The sequence below is a fragment of the Diceros bicornis genome, chromosome 12, assembly GCF_020826845.1.
Source record: "Diceros bicornis minor isolate mBicDic1 chromosome 12, mDicBic1.mat.cur, whole genome shotgun sequence".
NCBI classification, from domain to species: Eukaryota; Metazoa; Chordata; class Mammalia; order Perissodactyla; family Rhinocerotidae; genus Diceros; species Diceros bicornis.
Genome location: NC_080751.1, coordinates 50,493,533 through 50,516,516, shown reverse-complemented (window position 1 = coordinate 50,516,516; position 22,984 = coordinate 50,493,533). Strand labels below are relative to the sequence as shown.

The 22,984-nt window shown below is 39.3% G+C and overlaps 1 protein-coding gene across 5 annotated transcripts in view; it reads left to right on the top strand.

Moving 5' to 3' along the window:
• Positions 1-22,984, top strand: part of TTC27 (tetratricopeptide repeat domain 27) — a 171,396-nt gene that overhangs the window by 109,235 nt on the left and 39,177 nt on the right. For all 5 annotated transcript variants that reach the window (XM_058551476.1, XM_058551480.1, XM_058551478.1 and 2 more), the window contains exon 13: positions 6,545-6,772. In XM_058551476.1, the coding sequence (XP_058407459.1) occupies positions 6,545-6,772 (228 nt within the window). The remainder of the gene's footprint in view (positions 1-6,544; positions 6,773-22,984) is intronic.

The following is a 22,984-nucleotide window of genomic DNA, read 5'->3' as shown; positions in this document are numbered from 1 at the left end:
GGGTCTTTACTGAACATGTACGCAGTCTTCTAGATTCCCAAGAATATGTTGGAGCTTTTCAAAGCCCTTATGTGTATCTCATTCCCTTTTTTCCTTTTAAGTTTTTTGGTTAGCCTATTGTTTGACCCAGCTGTTATTTTTACCACCTCAGGCAGCTGCAAAATTAATTAATTGTCTCTAATTTTTTTTGACAAAGGCTTTTCACTGAGCAAGCTCAGAGTAAGTTTAAAGACAGCCTTGCAGGTGGACTCTTCTAGGGAATCACCAGACTGGTCATATAATGGCAGTGTTCTGGGAACGAGACATTCGAGGTGCTCCAAACCCATTTTCTTCCCTCTGGTGGCTGCTAGGCCACTAATTTTCATCATAATTTCCTGCTGCTGGTTTTCAAGGCTAATGCAGAGCTGGTGAAGATGGACTAGGACTGGCGTGAGTTAAAACGACACAAAGCTTGCTGTTCTTACCAAGATTTTGCCATTTTTCTTGAATAAACACTCCTTGGTTTATTTCAAATCTTTGGTTAATTTCCAGAGTTCTGAAAAAGTTGATTCTAATACTTTTTGCCAGTTTTCTCATTGCTTTTATGGAGTGGGGAGTTTTCAGAGGTCCTTAAACCACCATTTTTGCTGATGTCCACCTGTGGAACATAGGAAAAGTATTGAACCTGAAATCAAAGTCCTGTTTTTCAATTTAGTATCTTTTGGTTTGGGGCTAACCAGTTGACCAAGGAATCTAAACTTTTATTTCTTTGTCTTAAAAATGAGCATATTAATATCTACCTCTCAGAATTATTGTAGGAATTAAGTGAGATAATGCACTTAATGTACTGGATAAAAACTAATCTGTAAATTACTGTCAAATGGAAGGACACATGAGGAGATTAAAAGGCAAAAATGAAAAAAAGTTTGTATCATTTAGGTTTTATTTATGGAAGCAGAGCCACTTTGATTATTTCTGGGAATAAGGGGCTTACCAAAGGAATTAGATCTTTCGCAGATGTGGGAAGAGCTGGGAAATGAAGGTGTGGAAGAGGGAGTAAGACGATCAGGAAAAAAATTATTTACCAGTCCAGAAGTGGATAAGTCTGAACTTACAGGAGAATCTGAGAAGCCAGGTGCTTCCAGACATTGAAATGGGAGCATGAAGGAGGAATTCATGGAGAGGTCTATGGAAAGCTGTTTTATCTTTGAAGCTAGATATCGTAGCCCTACTGGGTCCTGTGGGTCCACAGTGAAATATCTGATGGTGGGCCTGGGGTTGCTGTTGGTTGACAGGGTCAACAATTGGAAACATAAGCTGGACACAGAGAGCAAGGACAAGCTGGGATCTGCGGGACATCTCTGCATCTTGTTTGACACCATATTTAACCATGACAGCCTTCCAAGAGTAAAGGCTGTTGCTTTACTTCTGCCTTTCAAATCCGCAACGAATTCTACTTCTGGCTAACTCGCATGTGAAATCCGAAGGGAAAGGGATTTTAGGAAACAGTTTCCAGCCTAAGCAAGTTAACGTAACATAATCCAGTGCATATGACTGTGCAATGGTTTAGCCCTTTAACTTGGGGGTTTACTTATTTGGAAAGTGCCAAACTGCTAACAAGTACAGAGTATTTTATAGATTGTGTTACAAAGTTAAAGAAGAGTTTCTGATTTAGGGAAATTTATAGTTTTCTCAAAAGAGGTTTAGATATTGAAGCATACTTAGAGCATATAAGAACAAAAATATCTAGAAACATATAAACATTTATTTTACATTTCTTGCTTTATTTGATAGAAGAGTTTCTTAGAGGTAATGTATCAAATGAATTTTTGTAAATTGAACATTTTCCTAATAACAAGTTACAGTATCAAGAGTATGATCATTTCCAGTTGGTTTTTGACATTGGCACACAATTTTTTATCTTAGTTTCTTGAGTTTTATTAGCATGATGTCATCAAGGTCATAGACTGGTGAGGTCTAATGGGGTGGTCCTTGCAGCCTGAGTTATACCGTAAAGTCCATGTATTTCTGAGGCAAGATAGGAAAGTGTGCTTCTCGCTGTGCTAGTGAAAGCCCACTGCATCTGATATTGTCTGGTTATTGGGTGGAGAAAAACATATTTGCTGTATCAGTACCTGCTTACCATGTGTCAGGGGCTGTGATGATTTGTTCCAGTAAAGAGATCATGTCTGGAACAGTAGCTATAATTAGAGCCACCACTGTATTAAGTTTATAGTAATCCATGACATTTTCCAGGACCCATTTGTGTCCTGCTCAGTTTAAATGGGTAGGTTAAATCACCCATGCACCCATACACATACAGAGACACACACACTTTGCGGTATCTTTCAAGTTTTTGATATGGCACACATTTCTGTGGTTTACATAGATATGCAGCGTTGCTTTGGGTTTTCTCTCTTAATGGGGAGAGGAAGCTTCGGCGCTTTCGCTTGGCCCTTTATTCTGTAGTAGCACTCCCTGAGGGCTCTGCTAGTTGCAGATATCAACTCTTGTTTTCAAAAACTAGGAAGTAACTGCTGGGTGGATTCAGAGAATTACTAGGCCTACCATGGGATGGACTAACTCCCATAAACCCACTAACTCATCATGATGGTGTTCGGGGTCCCAAAGGATTAGCATTAACTAAGAGCTAATCAACCCTGAAAAGATAAAGTATTTCTTTTTCCCCAGGATGCAATTACCTGGTAAATGGTTATAATTACTTCTTTGGGAAAGATTAGGGAAGAAGAATTATGGTATATACTTGTTATGTTATTATGGGTCCTTCCTCACCTGTATTGGCTTCTCCTGTATTAATTTTTTTATTTAAGAGTCTCTGAGTCTATGAAGTGACTCAAGGATAGGAATTGGATGAGAGGCAATGTTTTAGCATGGTGACTCAGATCAGACACCTGGTCTCCAAACCTAGATTTTTTTTTTTTCTTTTTTTAGTGTTATATAGATCAAGTTTGAACCTAGTTGGCTGTCCATCTGATTTGGTCCTAAGACTTTATGATCAGTCAGCCACCATCTAAGATCCATGCTAGTCACACCATTCTAATTATCACTCTGGCTGTACCTATTGCAAATAACTATGCTCATCTTGCTTCCAGGGGTTAAGTGCTATCACGGTCTCTATTACTTTGGGTACTAATCATCCCCATTGAAATCTGGAAGCTCATTTCAATAGAAAGACCTGCGAGCTTTCACCCCAGCTTACACAGGACATCTACTATAGCACTTTTCAGGGATGCTGGTGTTCCTGTATACAATGTATTTCTCAAAGCCAAGGTGAAAGGAATATCCCGTGGGTTCTCGTGGGGGACATAGTTAGAGGTGGGTGAACAGGTTGCAAATGATAAATTAACAACAGCCTTTTCTTTCTAAGTTGTTAGATTCTTTCCTCCACATTACAACAAGGAATTTCTGGCATTTCAACTTTAGTTTGAGTCTAGGTTTTAGTCAAGCAATTGAGCAAATAATTTAGAACCATCCCCAGCTGCTTGAGTTAGTACCGTGAATCAAAACTTTCTGATGAGTATCTAAATTCAGCTGATTTAAAATTATGATCCTCTTTGTCTATGGTCTAGCACCCTTAGAATCTCTTTTTCCACTTGGTCCCAAGGTTTTCCTTCTAGAAATTAACAACATCTTGCAGTTCTTTTTGTGTGTAAGTCTATTTCTATGTCTGGAGGCAATGAGGGATGAAAGGTCAGGTATGAGGAGAATTGGCATTCTCTTAAGGTAACTCCCTGAGGTGCAGTCCTCATACTGTCTTTGAGCCAGGTAGCACTAGCCTCTCAGATAGGGGAGGGTTGCCTCTGCTGCAATAGGAAACTCAGTGGGGTTTTGGGGTTTCTGTTATCTGAATCATCCCAAATGTCCGCATTTAAATTCTTGGGTCTTGCTCTTTCGTAATCAATGCCTCCTTCTGCTCCTGGCCACGATGAAGTTACTGGTACTAGAGTAACCCTCTTGTTATAAAGAAACATGGCAGTTATGATTGCTGTGTAACAAACACGTCAAAACTTAGTAGCTTGAAACAAACATAATCGTTTGTCTCGCATTGTTTCTGTGGAACAGAAATTTAGGAAGGGCTTGACTGGGCCACTTGTACATAAGAAAGGTGAAGTGATACAATATTAACTCAAAATGAATTTTGATAAATTGAAGATGCACGTGATTAGCCCTAGAGCAATCACTGAAAAGTAATAAAATGATACATAGCTAAAAGGCAGTAGAGGAAATAAAATGAATGACTGAAACATATTTGATTAACCCAGTCAAATGCCTTGCACATAGAACTAGTGAAACCAAATTCATCCTATATTGTAATTCTGCAATCCTACAGGAGCAATGTTTACATTTGATTTTTGGCTGTACCAGCTTGGCAGCTATAAGGGAAAAGAAATTCTTTTAGACAATCATAGAAATTCCCTGATTCTTTGACCTTGACGATTTAAAACACTGCGTCATTTTCTTTTTCTTTTCTTTCTTTTTTTTTTTGAGGAAGATTGGCCCTGAGCTAACATCTGTTGCCAATCTTCCTCTTTTTGTTTTTTCTCCCCAAAGCCCCAGTACATAGTTGTATATCCCAGTTGTAGATCCTTCTGGTTCTGCTATGTGAGATGCCGTCTCAGCACGGCTTGATGAATGGTGAGCAGGTCCACGCTCAGGATCCAAACCAGTGAACCCCGGGCCGCCGAAGCGTAACGTGGGAATTTAACCGCTATGCCACCAGGCCAGCCCCTCGTTTTCTTTTTCTGAGCTGTCCAGTGAACTTAGAAGCTGACAACCTATCTCACAGTCTTGTATTACTCAAACTGTCTTATTACTCAATCCACAGAAGCCTTGCATTAGATAGGTGCTTTATCCTAAGTTACCACAGGTGGTCATGTTAGTAATCCTTTCATCACTGGATATCATGGACTACCAGTGTTCTACCTTCTCATGGTCACTGGATCCTCATTGTCTTCAATCCAACCAGATTAGATAACCAATCACAAATTTTCATTTTCTGCAGGGATGTGTTGCCTGCGGTCACTTCTGCACCCAGTTACTCTAATGGTCATTGTTTGATTGCGGACCACAGAATCCACTCTAACTGCTTAAAGCGGAAAGGAACTTACTAAGTGAGTTAGCCTTCAGAATTTCTGGGAGGGTGTGGGTATCAAGTTTCAGTGCCATGCTGCCAAGAGAAATGCCTTCAACTACACTGTAAGATCATTTCAGCAAAAATCCTGCTGTGGCCACAGTCTCTTACCCATAATTTGGGTGAATACATATGCATATGTATGTAAATATACGTGTATTGAATACATACATAGATGATCTTAACAGAGTTATGGTTAGATACATTAGTAACTATTGTAGTATCTGTGAATAGAGGAATTCATAGATATTTTAAAACTGTGTTTATTTTGGCTATTTGGGACTTAGGACTGTTTTCCCTTAGAAACTGTTTTATAAATTCTGGTTCCTTTTTCAGACTAGGCCTAAAGAGCCTACATAACCCATACTGTATCAGAAATGCAGAAGAGCCAGCATCCAAAGATACTTACAGAAGCACAGCCATCTTTTAAAAGATTTCACAAAAAGTTAGACTGCTTAAGAATTATAGATACATCCACTCTAAAGATAATCAAATATACAGACATTAAGATTGCCAGCTACTTAAGTTAGGGAGTCTGAAGTATCCTTTTAGCTACTAAAGGATGGCTTCCTGGATTGGTGTGGCCATGGCTATCTTGGCATCTTTCGTTACCCCATTGCTGTTTATGTGAAGGTGTTTGTGTGTGTGAGGATGGAAAGTGGAGCTACTACCATGCTTCTTGCTCCCTGCTGAAATTGATCAGAAACATGGAATAAGGGACATGGGTGGGGGGAGTGGAGTAGTAGTTGTAACAAGTATAGAATTAGTTTGGGTGATGAGGTGAATCCGAATTGTGAAGCCTGTACAGTGTATTGAGGATGGTCTTTAATTTCTAAAGTGAGTGGATTGTCTGGAATCAGGTACGTCTCAGGTTGGCAAGTTTTATCTCTGAAGTAAGATGTAGTTTGGTTAAGAGGTAGGTTTTTAGCAAAACCTATTAAATTGTAGCCTCCTCCCTCTTTTGTAAATGTTTCAGCAATCCCAGGCTCCCCCAGCATACCATTTTAAAAAAGGAAAACACACTTTTCATTGCTATTGGTAGAGGTGAATTAAAGGCGCGCTCTAACAAACGGTCACTGTGGTGACAACTGGAGTGGGGGGCAGGGAAACGGGGAGCTGAGTGAGTCCACCTGATATGATGCTGTGATCCTGTCCTTGATGACTTTCCCGAGGATTCCAGAATGCCAGTAAAGCAGTATTCACCTCTTACTTCTTGTTCTTCTCTTTCACTTGTACCATATTTATTTTCTATTCCCCTCTTATTCAGCCTATGTCCTAGGTGCATGAAATAGAGGGTCATCTCAAACTTTGAAAATAAAATTTGGGATCATGTGGGATAAAAGATGTATATGTACTAAAAAATAGCTATGAGAGTCACTATAAGCCATTTGTTATTTCCATTGTTATTTCTAGGCAGAAGAAATCCTTAGGCAAGAGCTGGAGAAAAAAGAAACGCCAAGTTTATACTGCTTGCTTGGAGATGTCCTTCGAGACCACTCTTACTACGACAAGGCCTGGGAGCTGTCCCAGCACCGCAGTGCTCGAGCGCAGCGCTCCAAAGGCCTCCTTCATCTGCGAAACAAGGAGTTTAAAGAATGTGTGGGGTGCTTTGAACGCTCGGTGAAGATCAATCCCATGCAGGTCAGACAATTCATAAAACCCCGTCTGCTGTCAGCACTTATGTTTTTCTTTGGATTTGATTCTTACCGAATGAGTTCCCATTTTCTGTCCTAATGACGGTGAGCTTGTCTTTAAGAGCTAAGAACTTAGTCTCTAATGTCCTTCTTGCTTGTCACTGAAAGTGGACGGGTAGGTTTTCTCTTATTCACTTTCCATTGTGTTTCTGTTATTCACTTTTCTGTTTCATTTTGTTAACTTCTTTCTATTAACTGCCCTTAACGCAAATATAGCTATTAAAATGGGGTTCTATTTTGAGCAGGTATGTTAGAAAGGAAATGAATGAGAGTCAAAATTATGGACCCAGGGTAGGACTCTGTAAGTTATTGCTGAAATCAATAATGAAAGAAAAACCTTTATGTAAATAGGGTAAGATATAGAATGGACTGTTGATCATTTTAAGAAAAAAAATGTCTATATTTACATACACACAAATATTTTTAAAGGTTTAAAAATTTTTTAAAGGTTTGATAAAATAATACAAAAAGAGCTGGATCTTTAAGTGACAAGATAAACCCACAGGAGAGGACCTAATTTTGAGGGGCAAGAGATCAACCTTATTTTGTACTTAATGATATTCGGTTAGTAAAATGATTTTATTCTCTGAAATGGTCATTTTTTTTTAACCAGACTTTCTGGATGACTGCTTTCCCATTTCACCAATCAAAGACACACATAACTGTCAAACACAGCTCCTGACAGACATGCACACTGACTTGGTCTAATTCTAGTTAAAATGCCAATCTATAATCAGCTCCTAATATTTACTGAGCACTTACTGGGAGCCAGGTACCTCAGTGGGCATTTTGCCAGTGTTTAAACCCAGGTGGTCTGACTCTGGAGCCCACACTCTTTTTTTTTTCATTGTGGTAAAAAGCACATGACATAAAATTTACCATCTTAACCATTTTCTTTTTTTTTTGTTTGTTTTGTGAGGAAGATCAGCCCTGAGCTAACATCCATGCCAATCCTCCTCTTTTTGCTGAGGATGACTGGCCCTGGGCTAACATCTGTGCCCATCTTCCTCCATTTTATATGGGACGCCACCACAGCATGGCCTGACAAGCGGTGCATCCTTGCACGCCTGGGATCCGAACCCCGGGCCGCCAGCAGTGGAGTGCACGCACTTAACCACTACGCCACAGGGCCGGCCCCTTAACCATTTCTAAGTGTACAGTTCAGTAGTGTTAAGTACATTTACATTGTTGTGTAACCATCAGCACCATCCATCTCTATAACTTTTTTCATCCTGCAAAACTGAAACTCTGTACCCGTTAAACAATAGCTTCTTAGTCTTCTCTCCCTTTAGTCCCTGGCAACCATTCTACTTTCTGTCTCTATGAATTTGACTACTCTAAGTACTTTATATGAGTGGATTCATAGAGTATTTGTCCTTTTGTGACTGGCATATTTCACTAAGCATAATATCTTCAAGTTTCATTTGTGTTGTAACATGTGTCAGAATTTCCTTGCTTTTTAAGGCTTAGTAATATTCCATTGTATGTATACACCACATTTTGTTTATCCATTCATCCGTTGGTGGACACTGGGTTGCTTCTACCTAATGGCTATTGTGTATAGTGCTGCTGTGTGCCATGGGGTGCAGAAATGGTCATTTTTGAACTGAGTAGACTTGGGACATATCTTTTACATTGAAAAAAAATCAGAAGTACAATTTTTATGACAGGTTGAGCTAATTACTTTCCTCACTCTGGGTAGTGAATACAGTGAGAACCTTGCAAATCAGCTGGCTGGTAAGAAACCTGGGGAAGAGAGTAGGACATGTGTAAGTATAGAAAATCAGCAGAAATTAACAGTTGCATTTGGCAGTAAGGATGCTTCAACTATACTTAGAGTTGGTTTTTGACAGCTCAATTAGGGACGATTCTCAACTAGGGACGATTTTGCCCCCCAGGGGACCATTTGGCAATGTAGAGAGGTGAAGGAGTGTACCACTGGTATCTAGTGGGCAGAGAGCCGGGATGCTGCTATAATAATAATATAATAATCCCATAATGCACAGGACAGCCCCCAACGATAAAGAATTATTTGGCCTAAAATGTCAGTAGTGCCAAGACTGAGAAACTGCACCAGGTTGATTATCACTAGGCATTTTTTTTTGTAGAAAATAGAACTCAATATTATGTTATTAAAATTTTACTTTTACTTTTTTGGAAAACTGAATCATATTCTTGGTTATCTTAGTAGCCTCTTCCTAAAGTATACCTAACCCCAGCTGCCATAGGGAGTGAGGGAAATAAATTCCCGCCCTTTGCCTCCATCCATCGTCTGTTAAATCAGTGCCAGGTCCCTCACAGACATGAATTGTTCTCTCAAGCACACAGTCTGTTGTCAACATACCAGCATTAACATTTTCCTCATGCCTCACTGGCTACTCCTTCTCAGTCGTCTTTGCTTGCTCCTAGGGCTTAGTCCTTGGGCCTTCTCTCTGTCTGCACCCACTCCCTTGATTTCGTCTAGTCCCATACCTTTAAATACCATCTGCACACTGACAACTCCCAAAAGCTTATTTTCAGTCCTGTCTTCTCCACTGAACTCTAGACTCCTGTAGCTAACTGCTTCCTCAGTCTCCCCATTCATTACTCTAACTTAACATTTCCAATATCTGAAATACTGTTCTCCCCTTCCTAAAAAATTTTGCCTCCCAAGGTCATCCTCATTCCTGTAAATGGCAGCCCCATCCAGTCTTGAAGTCATCCGTGATTCCTCTTTCCCTCATACCCCACATCTAATCCATCAGCAAATCCTAGCAGACCTACTTTCAAAATATAGCCAGAATCAGACAACTTCTTACCACCTATCACCAGTTTGATTCAAATCCCCACCATCTGTCACCTAATTAACATATTACCTCCTTACTGGTCCTCCTGCCTTAATCCTTGTCCCCATCTGCCTATTCTCAATGAACTTTCAAATTGATCCTTTCAAATGCAAGTCAGATGTGTCATTCCTCTGCTCCGTGCTTAGTGATAATAGCCAGAGTCCCTTAATGGCTCTCAAGGCTTTCCCCAGCCTAGCTCCTGTTGCTTCTTTACCTTCCCTCCTCCGGTTCTCCCCCTCACTCACCCCACAGTAGCCTCTTTGTTCTTCCCTGAATATTCCAGGCACATTCCTGCTTCTGGGTTTTGGCATTTGCTGTTCCTCTGCCTGGAATGTTCTTTTCCAGATATCTGCATACCTTACTCCATTACCTCATTCAAGTCTTTGCTCAAATGTTGCTTTCCCAGAGAGGCCTTCCACCATCATTCTATTTAAAATCACACCCCCACCTTCCATCACTACCTCACACTCCTTATTTCCTTCTCTGCTTTATTTTTCTCCATAGCACTTAGCACCTTCTAATATTATATATAGCTTATTTTTTTTAAAAAATTCTGTTTCTCCTCCATTATAATGTAAGTCCCAGGAAGGCAGAAATTTTTATCTCTGTGGCTCATTTATATTTTCCTAGTGCCTGTAACAGTGCCTAGCACATATTGGATATTCAGTAAATATTTGTTGAATGAGTGAATAGTATCTTTAACCAATTATTCAATCAAATATGTATTAGTTGGCTGCTGTGCACATAGCACTGAGCCAGAGGATGAAGCAGTGGCAGCAGATCCCCAGTTAGTCTGGTTTGTACCCTCTGGTACAGTCTAGTGAAATGAACATAGACAAAACTAGTCAACAATACAAGGCTTCAAAGAAATCCAAGTGAGTTATGTATAAAGCATTAGTTATATAGAGGCCAGAGAGAACATTTGTATCTTTGGTAGAAAATAAAGAGAGGATGTTGAATTTGGCTTTGAAGGACAAATAGTACTTGAATAGGCCAAGGGAAGGGCAGTGGTGAGGGCATTCCAGGCAGTTGAACAGTATGAGCAAAGCCCTGGAAACAGAAAGAGAAGGAGTATGTGTGTGTGTTGAGGGAATGGAGGGCCTAGTGAACAGGCTCATTTTTTAGAGTCAAAGGGAATAGGGCAGTTCCAGTGGGAAAGCTAGCCTGGAGCCAGATTATGAAAGATCTTAAATGTAAGGCTAAACTCTTTGGATTTTTATTTGGCAGATAAGGAGCTATTGGATGGTTGATTTGTGTTTGGCTTTGTTTTTTTTTTTTTATAATTTTATTTGTTTATTTATTTTTCCCCCAAAGCCCCAGTAGATAGTTGTATGTCATAGTTGCACATCCTTCTAGTTGCTGTGTGTGGGACGCAGCCTCAGCATGGCTGGACAAGCGGTGCGTCGGTGCGCACCCGGGATCCGAACCCGGGCCGCCAGCAGCGGAGCGCGCGCACTTAACTGCTAAGCCACGGGGCCGGCCCTGTTTGGCTTTGTTTTGAATGAAGGAATGTGGTGTGCATGAAGGTAATTTAGGAATGTTGTTTTGGCAACACTGTGGCTGTGGGAGATACTAGATGTAGGCAAAGTTAGGAGACTGTAGCAGTAGTCTAGCATGACAGTTATCTGTGTGGGGGGTGGGGCGATAGGAAAGAAGAGATGGATGTGAGGGAATTTGCAAGGGAGGCCTTGACAGGGTTTGATGGTCTCATTATATAATTTTGAATTAATTACTTAGCAAGACAAATGACAATTGCTTAAAGTAGCATCACAGTACAAACAGATGTTATGTGAGGATATTTTACAGTTTGTCATATGGATCCAATTCAGGCAGGCTGGGAAGCCATGCCAAAATGTGCAGGCATTTGATGCTGCAGTTGTACAGAACTACTACAAGATGCAAACTTGAACACCATAGACTTGTTATAGCTTGTGATCCAAGTTTGAACTCTCTTGAAGGAGAGCTCTACATGCTATTGTCTCCTTTAAGTCCTGGAATAAAAGGAAAATAGAAAAACGGAATTTAGAAAATTCTATCCTCTTTTTTAGACATATCCAGACAGTTAGGTTTAATAACAAAATTTAGACAAAGTGAGAGTGACATTTGAATGGCTTTTGTGCATTGTAATAACTTTCTGAAGTCAAATTGGTATAAAAATAGGAGTGTTTGGTTTTATATCAGGGATGGTCTGCAAAACTAAATGCATTATCTATGGAGCATTTGTTAGAGATCCAGAAGATGTGTGTAGCATTGACATTTGTGCTTTTGCGATTGCTAGCTATCATTCACTTATATCTACCTGTTGCATTTTCCCAAGCAACTTCTGAAACTACTAAAATTCAGCCTTAGACTTCTGGGGTTTGTGGGCTGTTGGAAGCTGAAGAAAGGGAAAGGAAGTGGTAACCAAACCTCCAAAGCAAGATTTCACAGACTCAGGACCAGAATTAAAACATAAATCCTTATGTCTACTCTGAGGTAGTTATTATTCACATTGCCCCCTACTTTTATGGAAAAAGAAAAACAAAGAGATTGCTCAGATATCAAACCAGTACTTGTAGCACTGAAAAAGGAAACTATCCTTTCACCTCATTTTTTCCACCCCCTCTCAACACACATACTTTATTTCGTTTCTTTTGTCATTTGCCCCCCCCCCCCTTAAAAATTTATTTTCCTTAACTCTCCTCCTCAATTAACTGGTCACTCACCTTGGTAAGGTTATGTGATGTTACTGGCAGTATATATATCCAAAGACATGTCTAGGCAGAAGGGCCATAGGAGTTGAGAGGAGGTGAGTGGTCGCCGTGGACTGATGGGGCCAGGAAAGGCTTTGTGTCGGAGATGGGACAGGAGATAGCTTACGTGTGCACTGAATGATGGAAAGTGAGTAGATGTTCAGGAGGGGAACTGGCTTCCCAGGTAGGAGAAGAGCTTGAGGCAAGGTGTGGATTCAAGAGTTCACTAAACATAAATGGCTGCTCCAATTTATGCCTGTTTTCCTGGTAACCCACCCAGTTTAGCATTTGTCCCAGATTTTTCATTTTTAAATGAAGCTATTATTAATAGTTGCATTAAAAGAAGTTGCGAGCCAGCCTGGTGGCGTAGTGGTTCAGCTTGTGCTCTCTGCTTCGGCGGCCCAGGGTTCGCAGTTTTGAATCCTGAGCGTGGACCTACGCACCGCTCATCAAGCTATGCTGTGGTGGCATCCCACATACAAAAAATAGAGGAGGATGGGTATGGATGTTAACTCAGGGCCAGTCTTCCTCAGCAAAAAGAGGAAGGTTAGCAACAGATGTTAGCTCAGGGCTAGCTAATCTTCTCAAAAAAAAGAGGTTGGAGTGGGTTTTCATAGCCATACATCCACTTTGTACTTCCATCTTCCGCCATAGTCTCATCTAGTATTGTGTTTAATGCATGTGCAATGGACGGAGTTCCCACTTTACAATGTGCTAAAATCTGAAAGATGATCAGTAATAGCCTGTCTCTCTTTTCCCAACTGTTTTCAGATGCAACTTAACTAATACTGCCCTTTCAAGGACAGCAAGCAGGATGCTTGCTGATAAAACCAACTGCACTTGCTCTGAGTGGCTGAAGAAGCCAACTCCTTCAGGTCTTGGGGGGTGGTAGGAAAAATGCTTGAGCCAATGTCTCTATAAGCCCTTTGGTACATATCAGACGTTTGTGCCAGGCCGTGGCTTGTGCAATGCATGATGTTGCCTGGCTACCAGTGGGCAGGATGAGTGGGACATGTGGGGAATTGTGGGCTAGGTGAATGGGGAGTAGAGGCAGAGCAGTCCTGCCAGAAATAAAGCACATGGGGAATAGTCTGAATTCTCTTGCTGCGGTGGTTTGGTCACTTACTGTATGGTCTAACTGTACCACTGTTTTTATGTTATATTGCTTGGTAACTTTTTGTATGGTTTATAATAAACCCTTTTGGCAGCAGTCATCTCCAAAAAGCAAACAAACCAAAAAGTGTGTTTTTAGAGAACAATTAAAAACTCAGTTTTCATTTGTCAAGAGAATTAATGAAAGTATAACTTGCACAAAATGTAGTTGACATTTGCATTCCACCTAAGGGGCCATAGGGATATCACTGACCACATGAAAACCAGAAGAAAATCTGAAGAAACATTACCATTTAGGTCAAAAGCTGGTAGGTATTTTTTATATATGTATAGAAAGCTTATCCAAAGATGAGGATTTAATATGCAGCTGTACAAGGTGCATTTTCATGTCATTCTGTGAGGCTTGACTTTTTATCTAAAACAAGGAAAATGAGAAAAATTAGTTTAGAAGGTTAGTTGATGCCAAATTTTCTTGTGAGATCATAGCTGTTAATGTGCTAGCGCTTTTAGCAGAAGTAGTTCATTAACATTTGAATTTACCAGTTTTATGTCAGTGACATCAGAGGCTTCAAACAGAAAACTTGTTAATTTGGTTCTAATAACTGTTTAATTTTTTCCACCCAATTTTTGGAAATTCATTCTATCAAAGGTGAACCAACTGACGTTATTCTGAATGCTATTGTAAATGCAGTTAAAAAGTTAAACATGGAAGATAAAAGTATTTCTTTTAGTGGTGATAATAAGGAGACAAATTTTGGTGGAACTTGGCAACATGGTAAAAATAATGCTGTTTCTGAATCAAGAAAACCTGTGTAGCAGAAATGTACTTGGCGTTGGGTATAGTGGTAGACGTAACATGATCCAAACAAGCTTCTACCAATGGAAATAAAAACTAGCTGTTGTCATTTACAAATATTTTTATATGCACCATTTGGATAATTGAGTTACAGAATTCTTGTGATGTTGTCTGATGTGAGTGATGTCTGATGTTGAATTAAAATAAAATTCCTCTAGCGTGGCAGTGTATACTTTCTCTGTTTGCTGCCCATCATCTAGTGGACTTTAAAAATGTCTGAGTTTTTGAAGAATTTTTTTATGTCAATTTAAGTGTCCAACAATGATATGAATTTTTTTTTAAGATTCCTTTGTTTTGGCTGCATTGTGTGCGAAATCAATTGGACATATTTTATGTATTCCATTAATGGAATTCCAAAAAACTTTAGCTTTTAAAGCTTTTAGCAAATTGTAATTAATGAAAGCAACCCTTTCAAACAGAAAGATATTGAAATTTATCGTAGAGGAACAATGAGAGTTCCAATGATGTACAGGATTTAATTTTGAAGTGTATAGTTGCACTTTTGAATATCTCTACTGTATTAGTCTGGCTAGGGCTGCCATAACAAAATACTACAGACTGAGTGGTTTAAACAACAAAAATTTATTTTCTCATAGTTCTGGAAGCTAGAAGTCCAAGATTAAGTGTTGGTTTCTGGTGAGAACTCTCTTCTTGGCTTTTAGATGGCTGCCTTCTCACTGTGTCCTCACATGGCCTTTCCTCCATGCGCATGTAGAGAGAGAGACCTCTGCTGTCTTTTCCTCTTCTTATAGGGACACCAGTCCTATCGGATTAGGGCCCCACCATTATGAACTCATTTAACCTTATTTATTTCCTTAGGAAATATAAGGCCCTATCTCCAAGTACATTCACACTGGGGGTTTCAACATATGAATTGGGGGAGGATACAATTCAGTCTATAACAGCTACGTAGGAGGAATCTTTTCTTTGTAACCTTTTATTATGAAAATTTCAATTACATAAAATATATGGCAGAGAGACCAGGATAATGAACCCCCTCCCATGTGCCCATCAACTAACTTCAACAATTACTAATTCATCGCTGATCATATTTCTTCTGTTTCCCCACTCCACCCCGTATTATTTTGAAACACATCCAGTATGAGTCATTTCATTTTTAAATATTTTAGTATGCATCTCTAAAAAATAAGGACTTAAAAAATAACCATAATACCATTGTACTTAAAACATCAATAATAATTTGCAAGAAACTTTTGATTGAGCTTCTGATTTTAATTGAATAAATTTATGTTGTATACTAGAATAGAGTGTAATTGAGAAGGCCTGTAATTTAGCAGTGTCTAAGTCTGGTTTAACTTATAAAGAATCATAAATAGAGACAACTTATTTGATTAATTTTGTCTTACTAAAAATATTTGTTGAAGAAAGGTACTCTAAATGGAGACCAAAAGACAAAACCTAAGAAAAATATTTGTGTTATAATATTAATGAAACTAGAATTAAGACTATCCTCAGTTTAGCAGAAGTTGCTGAGTTTACCAGTTACCTCAGTACATGAAAAAAACTTTTTTCCAGCTCTATTGAGATATAATTGACATATAATACTGTGTAAGTTTAAGGTGTACAACATGTTTTGATATATGTATATATTGTGAAATGATTGCCACTGTAGTTTCAGTTAGCACCTCTGTCACCTCACATAATTACCTGTGTCTAAGTGTGTGGTAAAAACATTTAAGATCTACTCTCTAGCAACTTTTAAGTATGTAGTACAGTATTATTAACTGTAATCACCATGCTATACATCAGATCTCAGAACTTATTCATCTTATAACTGGAAGTTTGTACTTTTTGATCAGCATCTCCCCATTTCCCCAACCCCCCAGCCCCTGGCAACCACCATTCTACTATATGTATGAGTTTGGCTTCTTTAGATTCCACATATAAGTAAGAACATATGATACTTGTCTTTCTCTGTCTGACTTATTTCACTTAGCATAATGCCCTCAAAGTCCATCCATGTTGTCACAAAAGGCAGGGCTTCCTTCTTTTTATGACTGAATAATATTCCATTAAACACACACACTACACACACCATATTTTCTTTCTCCATTCATCTGTTGGTGGACATTTAGGTTGTTTACATGCCTTGGCTATTGTTAATGGTGCTGCAATGAACATGAGGGTACAGATATCTTTTCAAGAGAGTGATTTCATTTCCTTTGCATATGTACCCAGAAGTGGGATTGCTGGATCATATGGTAGTTCTATTTTTTTGTGGGTGAGGAAGATCAGCCCTGAGCTAACATCTGCCAGTCCTCCTCTTTTTGCTGAGGAAGACTGGTTCTGGGCTAACATCTGTGCGCATCTTCCTCCACTTTATATGGGATGCTGCCACAGCGTGGCTTGCCAAGCAGTGCGTCGGTGCGTGCCCGGGATCTGAACCAGCGAACCCCGGGCCACCGCAGCGGATCGCACGCACTTAACCACTTGTGCCACCGGGACAGCCCCGGTAGTTCTGTTTTTAATTTTTCCTTAGTACATTTAGAAAGAATATTTTCTCAACCAAAATTACTGTGGCCTACAGAGAAGAGTCAAAGTTTCAATAATTTTAAATGTATTAATAATAAATTTGACAACAATAAAGAAAAAATGTGAAGTAGACAGCAGGCAATTTTATGAAAAAATTAAAAGTACTAAGATCATATTAAAAAAATAAATTCATAAGAGCAATATCAATGACATGGTATTAGAATTAGGCATGACTAAGGAACTGTTTAAAGTATATGAATAACTATTAAGAAAAATTAATTTAAATTCTGTAACATATTACAGTAATATGCAAATGTCATAAATATACAGCTTGATTAATATTCCTTTTGTAATTTTTAAATGTTCAGATAATCAGCATTAAAAATTTTTTACTGCAATATTTTTTTATTTTTCAATAAATAATCTTACTTTTGAAAATGATTTTCCAATAGAATGATCTTAAGGTCCCCTGACATAGTAAAACCAATTTGTTGATCAACAACTTGTTGATCAATAAATAAAGTCTTTTTAAAGTCATGTAACTTTAATTATTTTTAATGCCCAGTTTCACTTTTAAAAATGTTGCTCTTTGAACAGTACATTATGTGGTTGCCTAACTGGGCATTATCGAGATCCTCCTGTGTACCAGACCTGGATGTGGGAATGAATAAGGCTGTCAGCCTATCAGAGGAGAGCAAAGAGTTTCTGCTGGGAAATGATATGGGTAGAACTAGTTTGTGAAGGGTCTTAAATGCCCTGCTTCAGGATTGTCTAACTCTTTAGATGTGGAAGTCTGTTGTGGTTTTGAATACAGGAGTGATATGACAAAAGTGGTATTGTAGGAAGTTTACATAAGGAATGAATGTCATGGCTGAGTGATCAGTGGCTTTAGCAGTGAGGATGGAAAGATAGAACAGGTTGAAGCCTCATTACAAAGGAAAATTGTCTGGAACTTATGCATTGGACTGGCAGGATTGAGGGAGAGCTTGGAATCCAAGAGGACGCCAGTTTTCCCAATTGTCTGATTAAAAAGGAAAATGTTCTTATTGATGTAGAGAATTCAGGAGGAAGGGAAAAATATCTTTTGCAGGGGAAGATGATGTGATTTTGGATGTTGAATATGAGATGTTGCTGTATCTGAGTAGAGATGTCTGATAGTCCCTTGGACGTAAAAGCCTGAAGCCCAGTAGTGAGGCCAGAACTGAGCTTGGAGATTGGAGCTTTTTTGTGGAAATAAGGTGAAGCCATGCCTGCCGGTCTGGTGGTTAAGATTCCGCACTCTCACTGTGTTGGCCCAGGTTCGTTCCCCAGTCGGAGAACCACACCACTCATCTGTCAGTTGTTATACTGTGGGCAGCTGCGTGTTGCTGGGATGCTGAATGCTATGCCACCGGTATTTCAAATGCCAGCAGGGTCACCCAGTTTCAGTGAAGCTTCCAGATTAAATGGACTAGGAAAAGGACCTGGCCACCCACTTCCAAAAAATTGGCCATGAAAACCTTATGAATAGCAGTGGACCAATGTCTGATATAGCACCGGAAGATGAGAGGATGGCCCAAAAATGGGCCGAGTTCAGCTCTGCTGTACACAGGACTCTACTAGGAGTTGGAATCGACTCGACGGCACTAACAAACAAAAAAGGTGAAGCCATGCAAGTGAATGAATTCTTCATAGAAAACAGTGTTGGAAGAGAACACCAGGCAAAATCTTGAACTTAGGAAGGTAGAAGAAAGAGCACTAGTGAAATATGATTCAAACAAAATACACCAGAGTCTTGGTCAGAGGGACAGAAGGAAACCCAAGGAAGGGATTCGTGGAAACTAAAGGAAGAACAAGTGTCAGTGAGTAATGTCACATGTAGTGATAAAGTCCAAAGAGGGCTGAGAAGAGGTCATTGGATTTGGAGCTCACTGATGACCTTCAAAAACAGCTTTAGGAGGGGGCCAGTCCAGTGGCGTAGTGGTTAAGTTCCCATGTTGCACTTTGGTGGCCTGGGGTTCACCAGTTCGGATCCTGGGCGCCGACCTATGCACTGCTTATCAAAGCCATGCTGTGGCAGGCATCCCACATAAAATAGAGAAAGATGGGCACAGATGTTAGCTCAGGGCCAATCTTCTTCAGCAAAAACAAAACAAAACAAAAAACAGCTTCAGGAGGTGATAGAATGGGTGGCAGATGAGGAAATGGATATAGCATCTACAGATTGTTCATTTTAGGAGCGTGTCAAAGAGATGCGAGTCAAAATATGGAGTATTGTACTCGGAGGGACAGAAGAGTCAAGTAAAACTTTTCAAGATACTGGAGACCTTTACATGGTTGAAGGCAGAAATGAGGGACTCCAGTGGATCAAGGAGAGAATGAATCCAGTGGATGGAGAGCTTGAAAGTTATAAAGAGAGGGGAGAAGATAACTAGGGAATATCATTCTAGGGAAGACTGAAATGAGAAGAGATGAAGGTATTATCTCTGGAAATAAGAGTAACATTTCTAATGAGACTGAAAGGAAGATGAGAGCATTAATTTAATAGCAATTTCTACTTATTAAGCGTCTTCTATATTCTAAGCTAGAATATAAATGTGAGCTATTTGTACACCATTTTGAAGTCTTGAAGGGGATACAAAAGAATTGTGTTAAGATATTGCCTGTTGCCCTCCTGTGGTTTATATGGGCTAAATGGAGAGAGGAGGCAGAAATAACTTTGCGTGTGACTAAGGAGTAGAGTAAATGGACAATATGCTTTGGGTGCCTAATGATGGTGTGATGAATGAGGATGTGAATGGTCAGAAAAGGCCTGATGGAGATGTCATGAACTAGGAGGAATGGTTGAGATTTGGATAAGAGGCAAAAATTGAGAAAACATGTTTCAGGAAAGGAGCCTAGCAGATGCAATAACCAACCATGTAGTGAGCAAAGGTTTCTTGGTGACTGTAGATTTTGACTGCTTATTTTTTTATTCAGTTATAATAATAATAGCAGCTAATGTTGAGCATTTACTAGGTGCCAGATACTGTTGTAAACATTTTGCACATTTTTTCCTGATTTTGTCAGTCTTTTTTATTTTATTTTTTAAATTGAGGTAACATTGGTTTATAACATTATATAAATTTCAGGTGTACATCATTATATTTCGATTTCTGTGTGGATTACATCAGATTCACCACCCAAAGACTAATGACCATCCATCACCATACACACATGCCTAATCACCCCTTTTGCCCTCCTCCCTCCCTCCTTCCCCTCTGATAATCACAGGTCTAATCTCTGTCTCTATGTAAACATTTTGCGTATATTTTTAATCCTCAACACAATCACTGAGGTATTTACTGTTTTTACCCTCATTTTACAGATGAGAAAGTAGAGGGTTAAGTAATTTGCACCAGATCCCACAGCTTATTAGAGGTGGAGCTGGGATTTGAACCTGGGTTTTCTGGTTCCAGAATGCTTACTTTTAACCTCTTTGCTGTTTTGCCTCTAAAGGATATTGTTTTATGTTAGGAAGTAATGGCGGATTTGGTTGAGGTCAAGCTAGAAGTTGTGGAAACCCTTGAATACTAGACTGGCAGGTTTGAACTTTATTCTTCCTTTAATGGAGAACCATCAGGGCTTTCATCCAGAGCAAAGTGAAGTTATAACTTTGATGTTTTGGGATGATCCAGGACATGACAGTGAATGAGTCTGTGTGAGACCAAGGAATTTGAGAGGAACCAAGGCAGCCCTTCCTAGCCCATTGTATACATAAGACCAGACTTCTACCATGTAATACTCTGGTAGAATTGTTAATTATTCTGGGAGCTTGGACTCTTCCTTGATTTGTAGGGTTAAACTTTCTCTTTCATTTTAGTTTTTGAAAGTAGAAAATGTTTTTATTTGAAATAGAGTAATAAAGTTTCTGTGGTAAATTTGTATTAGTTGTGGTGGGGAGACTCAAGGAGAATGGCGCTTACATTCCAATAGACAAGACAGGATGAACATATGTGAATAATATGTAGAGAAAAAAGAGATTCTTTCCTTTTTGTTCTTCCTTTCTCATATTGGTAAGCAATAAAAAATGAAACTCTTAAGGTCTAACTTGCATAACCGCCAAGAAATACGAGCACTTTGATAACATCTGGGCTGTAGCTGTGACTTAGAGGTAGTGGAGAGGGCAAAAGCTTTGCTGCTGTAGACCTGAGTCTGAATCCTGGTAATCCCAAAGAACATAGCATAGGTAAATCACTTCATCTTTCTGAGCTTCAGTTTCCTCATTTGTAAAGTGGAGATTGTAATCCCTATCTCAATTTGCTGCTAGGAAAATTAGAGCTAATAAATGTAAACTGTCTAGCATATTTCCTGGCCCGTGTAAGTTCTCGGTCATAGATGTTACATAGTGGTATTTTTCTGTTCTGCCTATTGCAGTGTGGTAGTAATGTTGCCCATTATCTGTAGCCTAAAAACAGAGAGAGATGTCTAACAGGAGAGTCTCACGTGCAGATGACAACTAAACACGTATGTTACCTCATATTGAATTCTCTGGAAAGAGTGGGCAAATATAGGAACCAGTGGTAAACAAATCTAGGACAAGAATAAGAGAAGGGCATTAAACAATTAATAGCCTAGCTAGTAAAAGAAAAAAGTATGTATAAAATTTAATCGGTCCTGTAATTTAAAGAAAGACACTGAAATAGATGAAACTTTTCCTTTAGAGAGAGAGAGAAGCAAGCATCACTTTAGGAAAAGCAATTACCAAACAACATTGATATCCTTCTCAGATTTGGCTTGGGTCATTTCCTGTTTAATGAAACCACATTCAGCAACTTATCTGCATTTGGGGTCATGGGAATGAGTCAGGGATGTAGAAAGGGGAGAATGGAGAGTGCAGCTTGGCTTTAGGATTTGATTATAACATGTTACACTTTATTATATGTGACATCAAAAATATTCAAACAGTCAATCCTATCAGGAAAATTAGCAGAAAGTGTGAAGCTACTGATAATTCATTCTGCAGAAACCTTGAGGAGGAAGGAAATTTGAATAGTAGGCTCATAACTTAAGAAAGAAAGTAGTAATATGTAAACCAGTGGCGCCTATTGCAGATGTGCTTTAAATACTCTTGTAAAAAAGAACTTTTTAATTGTAAAAGTAATCCATGCCCATCGTCTAGTGGTGCTTAGTCTTTGTTAGCCCTCGGAGTAGCAAACTGTTTAATGTCTCTTTTAATGATTGAGGTTTGATAAGTATTGCAGTCACTCTCTTCATCATGCATTGCACACCAGGAACCATTGTGTGGCTTTAGGCAAATCACTGCCTTTCTAGGCCTCATTTTTCTCTCAACCTTTTTTGAATTCATTTCTAAGGCCTCTAATTGAATTGATTCCCTTCTCGCTCGTCAAACTTGCTATTTCTAAATATTATGTTTGTATCATCAGCGTACTTGTTTTGCCACTAGATGGCACAAATGTACCTTTGAACTCTGTCACCTCTGGGTTTTCAGAATCTGGTGTCTGAAGGAGCCTTGGAATTTTTGCTCAATCCAACCCGCATTTAACAACTGGGGAACTGAGACCCAGAGTTTAAGTGACATGGCCAAGGCCATACAGTTAATCAGAAACTCTTGAATCCCAGTCACCTTTCTTTCCCCTCTATTCCACTGTTTCTGTAGGGGACTTTGTGAGGGAAATTCAAAGAGAGACCATGTTCTCAGCCATTCCTGTTCTTTGTTAATTATTTAAAAAATAATTTGAAACCATTATTTAACTACATATATCATCACATTCAAAATAAATAGTTGGCCTGCTTTTATGTTGCTGTATTGGCTCCCTTTTTTCTAGAGAAAAAAGCTAGACTGTCAGCTTCTAAAGATCATTGCCCTTCCTATGACTAGCCTGTCTTCACAATTTGCCCTGGAAAGAAGCTCTCCAGAAACCTCCACCAGAGCCTCACTACCAGATGATGATCTTTCTCCATTCTTGCCCATCTCTTTGATAAGGTTTGGCTTTCAGCTCTTCCGTCCAACTAAACATGGTCATGTGTTCTGCTTCGTCTTTGTCTACTTGCCTAATCAAGAAAGCTTTTGAGGGGAAAAGTAGATATGCCCCGGTTCTTAAAAGATTGATCTCTTGGGTGTTCCCAGCACTGTTTTTCCTCCTTACTCTTTATTGGTG